General features: G+C 39.7%; 1 protein-coding gene across 2 annotated transcripts in view; it reads left to right on the plus strand.

Moving 5' to 3' along the window:
* Positions 1-17,632, plus strand: part of LOC124711396 (rabankyrin-5-like) — a 122,438-nt gene that overhangs the window by 98,260 nt on the left and 6,546 nt on the right. For both annotated transcript variants that reach the window (XM_047241449.1, XM_047241450.1), the window contains one exon: positions 5,511-5,609. In XM_047241449.1, coding sequence (XP_047097405.1) covers positions 5,511-5,609 — 99 coding nt within the window. The remainder of the gene's footprint in view (positions 1-5,510; positions 5,610-17,632) is intronic.

Below are 17,632 nucleotides of genomic sequence, written 5' to 3' on the forward strand. Positions count from 1 at the left end.
CCAGAGAGAATGGGTGCAACACACAAATGATAAACAAACTGAACAGCAAAATTAAAAAAAGTTAAAAGAGAACAAACCATCAACAAATCACCAGCTACAACAGAGAACCAATGAACACAAGCTCCAGACAAGCACAGGATACCAGGAACACCCTACAAAGAGTACAGCATGGCAAATACATACAGTAACAAAAATGTCCACAGAGTGGGTAATATACTGAAGAAACAAGGGCTACAAATATCATTCCTCACAAATAACACAGTACAGAAGAATCTAAGAACACATCTGCAGACAAATTCTCCAAAGCTGCAATATATCAGTTAACCTGTAGTTCATGCCAGGCCAAACATACAGAAATTTCAAAATGAGGTATTCCGAACACCACCCAAAAAATATATGGAGGCTAATCTTAAGATCCTCAGAGCAAGCAACAGTCTCTATCAAAAACTCACAATAGAGGAGAACTACCACATACAAAAGCAATAATACAGGGAAAGAGAGTCCTGAATGAAAATACAACACTGTGCAACAAAACATTGTCTGGAACACTCATTGAAATATACAAAGGTGACTCCCCACATAAAACGTAACAGAAAAAAACCAAAAATTCTGTTTCCCCCCCCCCCCTCCCCCCCACACACACCACTCTTTCCATATCTATCTCTCTCTATCTCTCTCTCTCTCTCTCTCTCTCTCTCTCTCTCACACACACACACACACACACACACACACACACACACACACACATTCAAAATCAGTGCCATAACAAACAGAAGACTAGCGATGAACAAGTGAGAAACGACTACAAAACATAACACACCTCACTGAGTGTGTTGTCAGAAGTGTCTGCTCAGATCACATTTTGTGTAAGTGCATTTGAGATGAAGTAGTGAGCGGAAATTTGTGAAAAACTGAGTGAAAACAATGCACTAAATAACAGGTGATTCAGACACCAACCAGGGACACAAAACAGGACGAAAAATGTAAGTACACAAATGTACATAACCTCTACCCTTGAAACAGCTCTCCACAAATACGCAACAATTTTCTTCATGGCTATTTTGCAGATGGCATGCTGTAAAAAAATAAAATAAAGGAGCACTAAAATCAATGTATAATAATACAGTTCAGTTAGCGATGAAATTTTAAGATGAGTGTCTTAACCAAATGAAGCAAATTGCAAATATTGTATTTCTGAGGCCTACACCAGTTAAATTATTACAAATGAGATACTGTACTTAACAGAAATAAAAATTTTACTGACAGAAAATGACACATTGGTGTCAAAACAAGACTTGGTAAATATAAAAATAAACTAATTGTGTTTGCATAAGGCTGATTACCCAGTTTTTAAAATCACAAACACGGAAGAACAAAAAGGGGAGCTTCAAACCATAGTAAAATGAGTAGTTACAGAATTTATTTTGTAAAATGGTGATTTCAATTAAAGTGTGAGTACAAAAATTGCTCCCTAATTATAATTATTCCTGAACAATGTCACTTAAGTGTATGGTTTGCAGTATGAAAGTATGTGTTGAAGTGGGTATGTCTGCGATTAGATACATGCGTATGTGCGCTCCTTAGATATGTCCATTATTTCTTTTTCCACCTTTATTTTTCTAATGGCATCTCACTTTCTCCGTAGAAACTGGAAATTCTTTGTCCTCTTAAAATAATTCTTTTTCACCCTTGTGACCAACATATCTAGATGACCTCTTGCGTCATATAATTCTTCCAGTTACTTCTTCCATTCATTCATTATTCCTTGATTTTCTGCAATAATAATAATTATTGTTATTCATATTATATTATTATTATTATTATTATTATTATTATTGTTCTCATCTTTTATCATTCACATAATGTTCACTCTCCTATTCATTCTGTCCAAGTTATTTATTCCCCAAGACATTAAATTGTACCTCCCTTTTCTTTCCAGTTTCTGCTTTGGCCATTCTGCTCTAGGTCTAACAGATTGCTTTTCGAGTTCTTTAGAACTGTATATCTTTTCCTTCCTTCTTTTGTGTGGTGGTTTTTTTTATGTTTTCTTCTAGCTTCTCCAACATTTCTGGTACTCATAGTTTGACAATTTTTTTTCTCTTTAAGACCAATTGTTTCTTCTGCTGTTTTCTGTTCACAGTTTTTCAGACTAACACAATAGTTGTTACTGTTCAAAGAAAAAATCCAAATTGTGTAAAAAGATTTACGAGTGTTCCCCAGAGCCCTTTCTTTGTGTATTCTGGGCAGGTAGCTCTGTGGTTAAGTCAACAAAAGTTAAATGCAGTTTATTCCAAGTACAAAACCCCACTTATTCTTTCTGGGGTAGCTTTTTGCGATTTCCCTTTTACAGCGTGCACAACCACGAGTACTGTTCATCGCATGTTTCATGCGATATCATTGTCAGTTGAAAAGATAATTTGTTTTTCATTACAAGCAAAATGTTTTATAAAATGGAATTTTCTACCCCTATTTGATAGATGTCCAAAATTAGGCTAAATTGGGCTAATGGAACATTCGACTTAATGATATTTTCTCTCTTGGACATCTGTTTATTATGTTACTACTTACTTAACTTGCCATTCTTGTCCTGGGCCTGTTCTGGTCCATGCCATGTGGCCTTCCATGCTACTGCAAAACAGCATCACTGCCAAGTCACTGTGTTTTGTTGTCCTTGTTGAAAAGTGTATTTATAGGCTCTGTATAGTCTCTGCTCCTATTACTGTTGTTCACTGAGCTACATTTTATTCACGGTTACTTTTGCTGATTCAAGAAAGTGTTATGTCATACCAGTAAACCATTACTAATTTAGGACTGCTGGGTTGTACAAGCACATAAAATTCCATTAAAGGGGAAAAATACATTTTGCTTATGACGAAAAACAAAATAATGTTTCATATTAATAGGGATGCTGCAGGAAACATGTGATCAGAAATATTTGTTAAGGCTGCACAAGCATTGCTATCTCTTTCTAGGAATCTTTCCTCAATCATCTGTAACAGTTCAGTTGTATCACTCATACCTTTGCCCCCCTGAAGCCAGACTTCTTCATGCAATTGTTTCTCAACTTTGATTGCAACTGTCTCTTCTATTTTGCCGGTTGAGGTAGCAAACTTACACATCTACACATCGGAAAAATAAAATCGAAAAGAAAGGATTGTTGCAAAACATCTTGAAAACTCTCTTATAGAAAACAATATTATAGTTAAAATTCAGTTAGGATTTCAAAAGGGGAAAAATACAATAAATGCTATCAGGGAATTCACTGACAAGATAAGCTCTGCTTTAGACAAGGATAAAAAAGTCACAGGTATGTTTTGTGATTTGACCAAAGCTTTTGACTCGGTCAATCAGTTACTACTTCTACACAAGTTAGAGAGAGATGAGATTGTGGACAGGGCATTGCAGGGGTTCAAACCTTATTTGTCTGAAAGAAAACAGAATTATTCTAAATTGAATGGAAAAAAATCATTCTCGGACTGGAAAAAGATTGTAAAGGGATCCCGCAGGGCTCAATTTTAAGGGCCTTACCTTTTTCTGCTGTACATAAATTATTTACCTTTAGGCGTTGGTGTTCACTCCATTTTATTCGCAGATGACACCTCGGTTTTAATTGAAAATGACAATTTAGAACCAATTCATGATACTGTGGAAAATATAATGGGAAACATAGAATTGTGGTTTCAGCAAAATGGGTTAAAACTCAATGTCACAGAAACACAATTAGTGCAGTTCAGTGCTAAAACATCATCAGCATCTCCCATAAAAATCGTGCACAGCAATCAGGAAATGACTGAAGCAAGTTATGTAAAATTTCTCGGTCTAAATCTTGACAAAAATTTAAATTGGAAGGCACATCTAGACTTCTTAGCAAACAAACTCAACAGCCTAGCTTATGGGATGAATGTCTTATCTGGTTCCACCCTTATGGACACCAGGAAGATAGTCTACCACAGCTACTTTGAAACTATAATTCTATATGGAATAATTTTCTGGGGAAATTCTACAAACAGTCCAAGATTATTTGCACTTCTAATGAGAATCATAAGAAATGTGTTTAGTCCAAAAAAGGAACATCATGTCATCCATTATTTAAAAAATTAAAAATACTATCTAATTTAAAAATACTATCTAATCCTTCTCTGTACATCTTTGAAACTTTTATTTTCATGTATAAAAATCAAAACTCGATTGACAATTTTCATTTCAACCACAATTACATTACTCGTCACAGTTTTAAACTTATCTCTCACAATTTAAAACTTTACGCCCAAACACCATTGTATAAGGGATTAAAAATTTAGAATAAATTAAATATCACAAATCTGTCAAATATGGAATTTGACCCATTAAAAATATTGTTATTTAATACACTAGTGGAAAAATGTTATTATACAATTGAAGAATTCATTCAGAACAGTTAGGCAATTTGAAATGAAAAGAAACAATAAAGATTGTGTATTGCATAATAAATTGTTAATATATTGTATAAATTGTATTCAGAAATGCCTGCTTAAATATGTTAATTATTACAACCTTATTTTCTTAAAGTAATTTGACGGGTCTTCAGTACAACTGTACGTTTGTAACTGTATGTTATGAGACGAATAAACTACATACTACATTGTACATTCCTTTGAAACACCCAAGACAGCCAGTATAAGGCTGTACTAGATTCTTTTCCCTGTTTTATTCAGAATGAGTAACATATCTCATCTAACAACTTGTTGACTAGATATTTATTAAAACTTTAATTTTCTTTTGTATTCATTCTTTTCATGGAATATGTGTGTGTGTGTCATTGTTCTTTTAGTTTCATGCCAAGGAAATGTATTAATTATATAAATACATGAAAACAACAGAGTTATTGTAAACAAACCTCTGTTCTTAAAGTAATCATTATCTTTGAAAATATTAGTGTAATCAAGTAAAGATCGAGATACCAATAGAACATAAACAGAAGCTGTTTAAGAAACTAGTAAATTAGCAGCTTTTCAGACTAATGGCTTTCCTTTTAATTTATTAGTTTACAGTAAGCACAACTAGTACTAACCAATATAAGTTGCAATCTGTGCATGGCATTACAAGTAAACTAAGTTTCTGTGGTTTCATTGTCTTTTGATAATGCACAGCTTGACTTGGTCCACTTCCCAGAAGGTTGTTGTTCTTAATAGAATGTACAAAACGCAATTACTGGATGAATGAATATTTACAGATACACACAGGTTTCCAATAATTATTGACACAATCTCTCTAGAAGTAGTACTGTGACTTCAAGATTGACACATTCTTATTCTCATTAGATCACAAGAAGGTAATTTGACATTATTGGTTTCTGCCGTCACTCTTATAGTTGTGCCACACATTAATTAATCCATGTCAATGAATAGTGTGACACTGCTCAAAGTGTCATCCTATTCTCTGATTAATTTGTTCAAATATGATTTTATCTAAAAAAGATTACAACATTGATTTTATATCAAAAAGATTGCAAAAATGAATTATTTTTGCAGTTTGCTGGATAATTTATCCCGGGAGCCACATTTTACAGAAGGTGACATTTGCTTGGAGTGTGGAATTAAATTTGGAGTGAGCATTCATAAACATCACTGGTAAGTAACAATTCCAAAGTTAAAGTGGATTGGTAACCTATTTATGCTGTATTAGAATTGACTAGCAAATTTATCCAAAATTATAATTCATCTTTTAGCTACAATAGTGATCAGAACATGTGTTATTCTGTAGCATGCTTGCACACAAAAACATGCCATGGGCTAACCTTTTCATGCCTGCTGTCCCTGGATTCCATAAATGTTTCTGTTCTCTGATTTCATACACTCAAATGTGATATTCCCACAGTCCTTGTTTATACAGGGTGTTACAAGAAGGTAAGGCCAAACTTCCAGGAAACATTCCTCACACACAAACAAAGAAAATGTGTTATGTGGACATGTGCCCGGAAACGCTTAATTTCCATGTTATAGTTCATTTTAGTTTCGTCAGTATGTACTGTACTTCCTCGATTCACCACCAGTTGGCCCAATTGAAGGAAGGTAATGTTGATTTCAGTGCTTGTGTTGACATGTGACTCATTGCTCTACAGTACTAGCATCAAGCACATCAATACGTAGCATCAACAGGTTAGTGTTCATCGCGAACGTGGTTTTGCAGTCAGTGCAATGTTTACAAATGCGGAGTTGGCAGATGCCCATTTGATGTATGGATTAGCACGGGGCAATAGCCGTGGCGCGGTACGTTTGTATCGAGACAGATTTCCTGAACGAAGGTGTCCTGACGGGAAGACGTTCGAAGCAAGTGATCGGCGTCTTCGGGAGCGCGGAAAAATTCCAGCCTATGACTCGCGACTGGGGAAGACCTAGAACGACGAGGACACCTGCAATGGACGAGGCAATTCTTCGTGCAGTTGACAATAACCCTAATGTCAGCATCAGAGAAGTTGCTGCTGTACAAGGTAACGTTGACCACGTCACTGTATGGAGTGTGCTACGGGAGAACCAGTTGTTTCCGTACCATGTACAGCGTGTGCAGGCACTATCAGCAGCTGATTGGCCTCCACGGGTACACTTCTGCGAATGGTTCATCCAACAATGTGTCAATCCTCATTTCAGTGCAAATGTTCTCTTTACGGATGAGGCTTCATTCCAACATGATCAAATTGTAAATTTTCACAATCAATATGTGTGGGCTGACGAGAATCTGCATGCAATTGTGCAATCACATCATCAACACAGATTTTCTGTGAACGTTTGGGCAGGCATTGTTGGTGATGTCTTGATTGGGCCCCATGTTCTTCCACCTATGCTCAATGGGGCACGTTATCATGATTTCATACGGGATACTCTACCTGAGCTGCTAGAACATGTGCCTTTACAAGTTCGACACAACATGTGGTTCATGCACGATGGAGCTCCTGCACATTTCAGTCAAAGTGTTCGTACGCTTCTCAACAACAGATTCAGTGACCGATGGATTGGTAGAGGCGGACCAATTCCATGGCCTCCACGCTCTCCTGACCTCAACCCTCTTGACTTTCATTTATGGGGGCATTTGAAAGCTCTTGTCCACGCAACCCCGGTACCAAATGTAGAGACTCTTCGTGCTCGTATTGTGTACGGCTGTGACACAATTCGCCATTCTCCAGGGCTGCATCAGCCCATCAGGGATTCCATGCGACGGAGGGTGGATGCATGTATCCTCGCTAATGGAGGACATTTTGAACATTTCCTGTAACACGCTGGTACGTTCTGTTGCTGTGTGTTTCAGTTCCATGATTAATGTGATTTGAAGAGAAGTAATAAAATGAGCTCTAACATGGAAAGTAAGCGTTTCCGGACACATGTCCACATAACATATTTTCTTTCTTTGTGTTTGAGGAATGTTTCCTGAAAGTTTGGCCGTACCTTTTTGTAACACCCTGTATACAACACAATATTCTGCCAGGGAAACAAAAATGATATGGCATTAATTGCCTTCTTCTTGCATGGATAGTCATACCTTAACAATAGAATGGGCTCATATTAGCAAATGATACAATAGCAATAAGATTAAATTCATGATGTGGGAAAACTAAATGTGGTGAGCCACAAAGTTTGATGCTTTGCCAATTTCTGTTCTTGGTCTACATACATCATTTACCTGTGGAATTGGTGGACTCTAAAAAAACTGTAATGTTTCTTAATGAAGTAACTATATTGGTAGAGGGTCCAAACACATACATAACAGACATAGTTGGGAGAATAATGGAACAGACTTACAATTGGTTCACGGGCAATAGCTTAACTCTGTTCTTACAGAAAGTCATTTTATAGAAACTCGTATTATCGGAATGACTTACAGGTACCAGAAATAGAGACCAGTGGGCATACACTGAATCAGACTCGAAGTGTGAAGTTCTTCCAAATAAACAATAAATGTAGGGGACACCAGCCTGTGGATGACTCAACCAGGAAGCTCAGTTCTGGCCATTTTACATGTAGAAATCTCTCATACTGTGTTGGCCTTTAGAAAGAATTTCTAGCACACTTTCCTGCACCTAAGGTGAAACAAAGTGTTTATTCTACTGAGGTAGATAGAAAGATTATTGCGTGAAATTTATAGCCAAATATTTTGCAGTAGCCCCTTCAGGAACATAGGAATTCTTACACTTACATTGAACACAGTGACTCTTTCGTGGTATTTGTCATTAATAGCAGGTGTTAATTTATGATGAAATTTGTAGCACCACTCCCGAGCTCGTGATCTTATCAGTTGTACCCTAGCTGACTGGAAAACCATGGCGTGGCCAGATGAGTTCTGTTTCCTGTTGGTAAAAGTTGATGGTAGGGTTCAAGTGTGCTGCAGACCCCACAAAGTTGCCAACAAGGCACTATGCAAGCTAGTGGTGGCACCATAATAGTGTGGGCTGTGTTCACATGGAATGTAGTGGTTGTGGTCCAACTGAACCAATCGTTCACTGGAGGTGGTTATGTTCAGCTACTTGGAGACCAATTGCAGCTGCAGCCATTCATGGGCTTCATGTTCCCAAACAACTGAATTTTTATGGATGACAGTGCACCCTGTCACCGTACCACAATTGTGTTCGTGATTGATTTGAACAACATTCTGGACAATTTGAGTGAATGATTTGGCTTCCCAGATGATCTGACGTGACTCTCATCAAACATTTATGGGACACAATCAAGAGGTCAGTTCACGCACAGCATAGTGTATCGGCAACACTTTCGCAATTATCAACGGCTATAGAGGCAGCATGTCTCAGGCAGAGGACTTCCAATGACTTGTTGAAACCATGCCATGTCACATTACTGCACTATGCCGGGCAAAAGGGGGCCTGACATGATATTAGCAGGTATGCCATGACTTGTCATGTAGGTGTAAATGCTTCCTAAAAAATGGACCCCCCTACCCCCCCCCCCCCCACCCACCCCCCACCCCATCAGCCGAATCATAAAAATTCCATTCTCTGGATCTGATTGCTCCTTTCACAATGACCTTCACCTTTTCAGATTTTGCCAGTGCCTGGCCCTCACAAACCTGGTACAGCAAAAACACAGCTCCATGGTGCAGGCATCCCAGAGCCACCTCTGTTTCCTCCTCAAGATACTGCTACCATGCAATCCCTGCTTCAAACATCATATCTTTGAAATTGAATTCATTACTCTCCAGGTGCAGGAGGAGCATTCCAGACACCACCTTCATAAGTTACCTAACCTGCTGACATCCACCTCAGGGCACTAGTATCCATCCTCTATCCTATCCATAATGTTCCTCCTCATCAGCCCGTAATAGTACCCAAACCTTGTCTAGATGACCTTTCAAACTTGCCACATCCCCCAAAACTCCCTATCCACACTCCACCAAATAAAGCTGAAACATTCCTGTAATGCTGTTGTTAACCTTTCCACTAAAATCACCAGCCCCACAGATGTTAGTTCTATCGAAAGGCTTCATTTTTAGCACTACACCAAATTTAACCACGCTGGACTTGTCAAAGGTCTATTCTCCTTCTCCTGATCTTTGCAGTGGAAATGCTTCTTTAGCATCATTCCCTCCAACCCAAGCAAACATAATGCCAACATTGAACCATGCATCTCCTAGTTCATATCGCCATCCAACCAAACATCATCACCCCCCCCCCCCCCCCTCCGACCCACCCACCCATCCATCCTGCGTCATTTTCCAGGAATTCCATACCTCCAATTTGGCCTCACTATCCTTCTCCAGGTCCCTGCCTCAGAGTACCAACCTTTCAGCAGAAGAAAGGACAGCTATACAAAACCTCAAAACAAATCCTTATCTAATCATCCTACCTGCAGATGAAAGTTCACCTCTGTTGTTAAGATTTGCATACCTAGCAGAAAGGCTCTGTCAGTTATGTGTCTCCTCCACGTATGAAATTTGCCATAGTGGTACTATCCCAGAAGTCCCACATAGCCTCCAATTCTGTAATTAAAGCCTTAGGTTCTTCCCTGAATCCATTTTCCTCCTCACCTCTGAAACGCTGCACACCCAACTTCTACATGGTCCCCAAAAATCCACAAACCCAATGATCCTCGATGGCCCATTGTAGCTATTTATTGTGGCCCCACTGGAAGAATTTCGGCCCTCGTTGACCAATGCCTCCAATTAATTGGACATAATCTAGCCTCCCATATCAAAGATATCAACAACTTACTTCACTGAGTCTCCACTGTCCCCAGCCCCTTATGTCCTGAATCCCTACCCGTTACTGTTGACCTACTTATTGTACACCAACACACACCTCACCCCCATGGCCTTAGTGCTATTACGCTGTTACATTTCCCAAAGTCTTTCAGACTCCATTCCTCATACAATGTACTAACTTTATCACAACTTACTACTACTTCACCTTTGAAAGAAAGGTATTCAAAAAAAGTCCGTGCGGCACAACTATGGGCATGCACATGCCATCCTCCTTTGCCATCCTGTTTGTGGGCTTTCTAGGGAAGTCCTTTCTAGCCTCCCAAAACTCCAAACTCCCAGTTTGTTTCAGGTTCATTGGTGATATCTTCATGATCTGGACTCAGGGCCAACACACCCAGTCCTCATTCCTTCACAACCTCAGCACTTCCTCCCCCATCCACTTCACCTGGTCTTCCTCAACTCTGTGTGGCACCTTCCTGGACATTGAACTCCTCTTCTCTGATGGCTCTGTCTACACCTCTATCCCACGTTAAACCCAACAACCACTAACAGCTGCCATCACTTACACCCCAAAAAAACACTGCTTATCTGCAGTGACAAGAACTCCCTTGCCCATTATACTGAGGATCTCATCAGGGCCTTCACAGATAGGCATTATCCCCCAGGTTTTGTCTGCAAACAGATTTCCCATCCCATTTCCCCCACAAAGCCCCTATCCTCATACCATCCCCAAGAACCTGCTACAAAGGAGTGCCACCTTCATCACCCCGTATCACTCTAGACTGGAGCAAGTAAACCATGCCCTTAGTCAGAGCTTTGATTAACTTTCATCATGCCATGAAATTATGGACATCCTACTGAAGATCCTTCCCACCCCTCCTAAATTGGTGTTCCATCGTGCAAGCAAACCTCCACAACATCCTAGTCCATCGCTATGCCACTTCCAACCCAAACCCAAAACCCTTGCCACAGGAGTCATGTACTTGTGGAAGATCTACATGCAAGACCAATACAGTCCCCCCATCCAGTAAATCCCACTTCCGTTCTGTCACATGCTTATCCTACCCCATCAGAGGCCGGGCCACCTGTGAAAGGAGCTCTCATATACCAGCTCTGCTGCAATCATTGCACAGCTTCTTATATTGGTATGACTACCAACCAGCTGTCCACAAGGTTGAATGGCCAATGCCGAAATTGTGGCGAAGGGCAAAGTAGACCACACAGTGACACAATATGCAGCTGAACATAACATGCATGATGTCATTGGCTGCTTCATAAATCAGGCCATCGGGATCCTCACCTCCACCACCTACTTTTCGGAACATCACAGATGCAAGTTATCCTTACGACAAATTCTCCACTCCCAAAATTATCCCAGCCTCAACCTATGGTAACCTATTGTCTTCATACCCTCCACCCAACAGTTTCCACCCCCTATGTCCTAACACCTCCTCCCTATTCTTGTCCCCAAACCCTCTTTGTATGCTGCCCTCTGCCAACACACCTGGTCGTCTTTCCCCTTCTCCGCCCCACAGGCTCCCGATGGTACACCATTGGCAACCTAATCCCTGCACACTCTGCCAGACAGCTCACTTCTCTCCACCAACCCCTTATCCGGCTATCCTTCCCCCTTCTCCACTTAATCCAGGTTGTTGCTTCTGTTCTATGTGAGATAGTTGTATTCCGGTGTGAGCTGCTGGAGCCGGTGGTCATGTGTGCATGAGGTGTGCTTGCTTGTGTGAATGAATGTTGTGTGTGTGTTTCCTTTTCCAAAGAGGGCTTTGGCCAAAAGATAACGAGTAAATGTTTTTTCATTGTGCCTGTCTGCAACTCAAATGCCATCTTCATGGTGAGTAGTAATCTATCTTTCCATTATGTTGGTGATATTTCAACTTGGAATTACTATCATTTAATTTTCGTATAGATTACACATCCATCACTAGCATTCAGAATGGAGTTTTGTAGTTGGTGAAAAGTCAATAGAACTTCCCAGTAGACTTCAAGCAGGAAACTGAAAGTCCTGCAACAGTCAAAACTGAAGTAAAAGACAAATCACTTTGTATGAGGGACATCCACAGGTGCGAGAATATATTTCAACTGATGAAAACTGCAACTGCTGCGTTAAAATCACCCATGACTAGTTTTGCAGCGTTATAGTCGCATCGTCAGGTGACAAACCGGTACCTTTCAATACATAATGTTCTTAAAATCACTGTAAGGGTAAATAATAGAAGTCCCCTATCCTCCTGCACTAAATTTGCATCAAAAAATATGAAACCATCATCAGTAAAATAACTAGAGGAACTAGAGCAGAACTTAAAATATCGGAGAAATGTGCTACATCTTCTCTGGAACTGCAGCCAGCCTACTAGTGCAATCGATATTGAATAAGTGGGCCCTGTCCGCAGAAGAATGCTCAGCAGTGCATGCACAGAACCAGAGGAATCAACATAGTCGGCTAGAGGGCTCAGACATGTGAAAAGCAATGGTATTATAGCAAGGGTTCTCAAACTGTGTGGTGTGACCCCAAAGAGGGAGTGCATTATGTCGGGGGGGGGGGGGGGGGGCAGAAAAAATTCTCAGTAACAAACAATTAGGTTCAACTTTTGTCAAAAAAATGGCATGCCGCTGACCTAGTTTGAATTTCGCTCGACCTTGGTGTTAACGTGAGACGTGGTCGACGACAATGAAACTGCAGTCACATTTTCAGCATTGTTTGAAATAATCGGTCGAGCTGCGCGGCTTCCTTCTGCGCCACCTAGGATCAAAGCCTACACCTGTGAGCTGAATAGGCTTTGTTCCTAGGTGGCGTTGCTTCCTTTGACAGTCGGCGGAATACCCTTTGTCGCCTGCACCATTACTGTTTCCGTAACTATCATGCACGGTGTGAGGTTTGGCTCGCGTATCTCAATGCATCCTTATAGTGATGACTATAATTATAGTCTTATAATTACAGACTTTATGAGGAAGACTTGACTGCAGTATGAAGCAGTTCCTGATTAGTGACAAACATCGAGACAGCAGTAGTCTGTCAACTGGAGGAGAGGAGGGAGATACTCCAAAAGCGAAAACAAGGAGGTATGATGAGAACTCTTTATTGCTAGGCTTCACAAAAACTACAAACATGTTCGCAATGTGTAGGTTGTTTAATGATTTTAGCTGCTGATAGCATGAAACCTAACAAGTTAAAGAGACATCTGGAAACCAAACATCCAGAATTAACAGGAAAACCAAATTATTTTTTTTTTTTGTCAGGAAACTAAATGTTTTATTATCTACCCAGAGGAACTTTGCTAAAACAATGAATGTGACATCTAAGACCTTCTAAGCCTCTTACCAGATTCCTCATAGTGTTGTTAAATGCAAGAAACCACACAAGGTTGCGGAAACTCTGGTTTTACCAGCAGCGATTGATATAGTATCAACAATGTTTGGCAACTCATGTGCTCAACAGTTGGAAAGTATTACTGTCTCTAATGACAGTGCTTAGAAGAATTTTAGACATTTTTGACGATTTACTCGAGCAGTTAATCGATAAATTGCCCAACATCTATTTTGCATTTCAATTGGACGCAGCAACTGACAGTCATAAAGATGCTCATTTGATTGATTATGCTCATTTTGTTGATGAATTTAATATTTGAGAGGAATTTCTTTTCTGTGAGCCGATACTGAAAACAGCTACAGCTGAAAGCCTTTTGGACATGCTCAATACTTCTTTTAATCAAAACAGTATAACATGGAATAGGTACATTGGAGTATGCACAGACAGAGTGCGCTCTATGTCTGGAATTTGTGGTGGATTGCAAGCGAAAGTTAAAGCTGTAGCTCCTGATGCTGTATGGATACTGCATGATACATCGAGAGGCTATGGCCGCTAAAGAACTTAATCCACCCCTTCATGAAGTTCTGCAAACAGTTATACAAACAGCTAATAATATTAAGGCAAAATCTATACCTTCGAGTCTTTTGAAAGTGCTGTGTGTGGAGATGGGTGCTGAACACACTCAGTTGCTCTTTTTTAGTAATGCTTGATGGCTTTCAAGGGGTAAAGTATTGAAAAGAATTTTTGAACTGAGGAATGAGGTATCCTGTTTTTTAAAGGAGAGAAGTCTCTGTTCGGCAGACTGTTTCAGCAATGGAGATTTTTTTACTTAAAATGGGTTACCTCACAGGTATTTTTGAGAAACTAAATATTCTTAACACTTCACTTCAAGGTAATTGGGCAAATGTACTATCTTTGAATGAAAAGGTGAAGGTGTTCATAAAGAAATTAGAGCTGTGGCAAAACCGAATGGAGAGTGGCATACAAGATATGTTCCCTCCTCCAGTGTCACTGTTAGAGGATACAGATAATCCGATACTTCCAATGGTGATAAAAGCTTGCTTTCTTCATCATCTTGCAACATTAAAAGTTCACTTTGAGAAATATTTCAGCAACGATTTTGATAAATTTAATTGGGTTAAAAATCCATTCATAAATGCACATGGATCATCATTTCTAAATATGGAAGAACAAGAACAACTTATTGAAATCACTTGTGATACTTCACTGAAGAGTAAATTTAATGAAGTGTCTTTGTTGGAATTTTGGATACATATTAGCAAGGACTTCCCAATGCTAAGCCAAAATGCGATGAAGTTGCTGATTTCTTTTGCAGCAAAATACTTGTGTGAGCCTGGATTTTCAGATTTGTCAGCTATGAAGTTGAACTACAGTTCAAAGCTAAATGTAAACAAAGAACTCTAGTGGTTCTTTCTGCTATTCCTCCACATCTTGAGAAACTTTATTCTCAAAAGCAAGCTCATCCATTACACCGAACTTTTTAATTTAAATTTCTATTGTTCTTGTAACTCTTGTTTGCTAAAATGTAAATAACAGTCATATCATAGTTTTTGAAAAAAAGAAAATGTGATAAAGATAAAAAATTTGTTCCGTATTTTCATTATAATAAGTCATGTTAATTTTGGCTTCTGCTGCAAAAAATCTTTTTAAATTGAGTTTGGTAAACAAAATAAGAAAAAATATAAAATATGACTATTTTTATTAATAACAATAGGCTGGGGGGGGGGGGGGGGAGGGGGGGGCAGAGCTGATACTATTTTTTCTAGTGAAGAGGGGCTCCGAGGAAAACAGTTTGAGAACCACTGACTTAGAGAATATCCTTGTTAATTCCTATTCCAGTCCTGCTCCTAGTCCTGTATCCCTTGTGGTCTTCCCTTGTTGTCGGCCCAGGTGCAAGAACTGTCCCAGACACCCACCTACCACATCCTACTGCTGTCCAGTCACCAGCTATTTCCTACCCAGTGTCATGAGTGAAAGCAGCCATCTTATATATCAGATATTGTACACATATTGTACATCACTCTCTGTGTTACATGAGAGGCAACCAACTGCCTACTCACATTAATGGCTCTGCCAAACTATAGTGAACTGCAAACTTGATCGTTCAGTTGCCAAACATGCTGAACGCCCCAACACAAATAACTTCAACAACTGCATCACTAAGCAGTCTGTTCCGATACTCCATTCACGCGCAACTTTTTCTAAACTGTGCAGGTGAGAATTGTCTGTCCGCTTCACCTTACCTTTTCACTCCTTCTGTCTACGTCACTCCTTTCCCATCCAAATAGTGCACTGCCTTCTCTCACCACTCTTCTCCTACTGCCCTCCCAATGTAGGCGTTCTCTCTCTCTCATATATATGCTGTATCTCTCTCTCATATATATGCTGTATCTCTCTCTCATATATATGCTGTATCTCTCATATATATATATAGAGTTATAATAGAGGGAAACATTCCACGTAGGAAAAATATATCTAAAAACAAAGATTATGTGACTTACCAAATGAAAGTGCTGGCAGGTCGACAGACACGCAAACAAACACAAACATACACACAAAATTCAAGCTTTCGCAACAAACTGTTGTCTCATCAGGAAAGAGGGAAGGAGAGGGAAATACGAAAGGATGTGGGTTTTAAGGGAGAGGGTAAGGAGTCATTCCAATCCCGGGAGCGGAAAGACTTACTTTAGGGGGGAAAAAAGGACGGGTATACACTCGCCTAGCAGCGGTAGTGTTGAAAGCGGAAAATAAAATTTTTATAGTTATGGTTTGGAAGTGGGTTATGTATTATTGAGTATATATAGGCGGGATAAAATTGTATAGTAGATTAAGGTAAAAAGGGGAAGGTGAATACAAAGTGAGACTACTGGTAAAAACAGAAGGAGAAAATAAAGAGAAAAAGACGACAGGAAAGATTTCGAAATGCAACAGCGACAATAACAAACATAATTGTTGGGTTCAAATTAATGATATGGTTATAATAGAGGGAAACATTCCACGTAGGAAAAATATATCTAAAAACAAAGATTATGTGACTTACCAAATGAAAGTGCTGGCAGGTCGACAGACACACAAACATACACACAAAATTCAAGCTTTCGCAACAAACTGTTGCCTCATCAGGAAAGAGGGAAGGAGAGGGAAAGACGAAAGGATGTGGGTTTTAAGGGAGCGGGTAAGGAGTCATTCCAATCCCGGGAGCGGAAAGACTTACCTTAGGGGGAAAAAAGGACGGGTATACACTGTCCTTCTGACAACCATATCTTTTTCGATGTCTTCACATTTTTCCTGCAGCCATTTCGTCTTGGCTTCCCTGCACTTCCTATTTATTTCATTCCTCAGCGACTTGTATTTCTGTATTCCTGATTTTCCCGGAACATGTTTGTACTTCCTCCATTCATCAATCAACTGAAGTATTTCTTCTGTTACCCATGGTTTCTTCGCAGCTACCTTCTTTGTACCGATGTTTTCCTTCCCAACTTCTGTGATGGTCCTTTTTAGAGATGTCTATTCCTCTTCAACTGTACTGCCTACTGCGCTATTCCTTATTGCTGTATCTATAGCGTTAGAGAACTTCAAACATATCTCGTCATTCCTTAGTACTTCCGTATCCCACTTCTTTGTGTATTGATTCTTCCTGACTAATGTCTTGAACTTCAGCCTACTCTTCATCACTACTATATTGTGATCTGAGTTTATATCTGCTCCTGGGTACGCCTTACAATCCAGTATCTGATTTCGGAATCTCTGTCTGACCATGATGTAATCTTATTGAAATCTTCCCGTATCTCCCGGCCTTTTCCAAGTATACCTCCTCCTCTTGCGATTCTTGAACAGGGTATTCGCTATTACTAGCTGAAACTTGTTACAGAACTCAATTAGTCTTTCTGCTCTTTCATTCCTTGTCCCAAGCCCATATTCTCCTGTAACCTTTTCTTCTACTCCTTCCCCTACAACTGCATTCCAGTCGCCCATGACTATTAGATTTTCGTCCCCCTTTACATACTGCATTACCCTTTCAATATCCTCATACACTTTCTCTATCTGTTCATCTTCAGCTTGCAACGTCGGCATGTATACCTGAACTATCGTTGTCGGTGTTGG

The sequence above is a fragment of the Schistocerca piceifrons genome, chromosome 8 (genome assembly GCF_021461385.2).
Source record: "Schistocerca piceifrons isolate TAMUIC-IGC-003096 chromosome 8, iqSchPice1.1, whole genome shotgun sequence".
NCBI lineage: Eukaryota > Metazoa > Arthropoda > Insecta > Orthoptera > Acrididae > Schistocerca > Schistocerca piceifrons.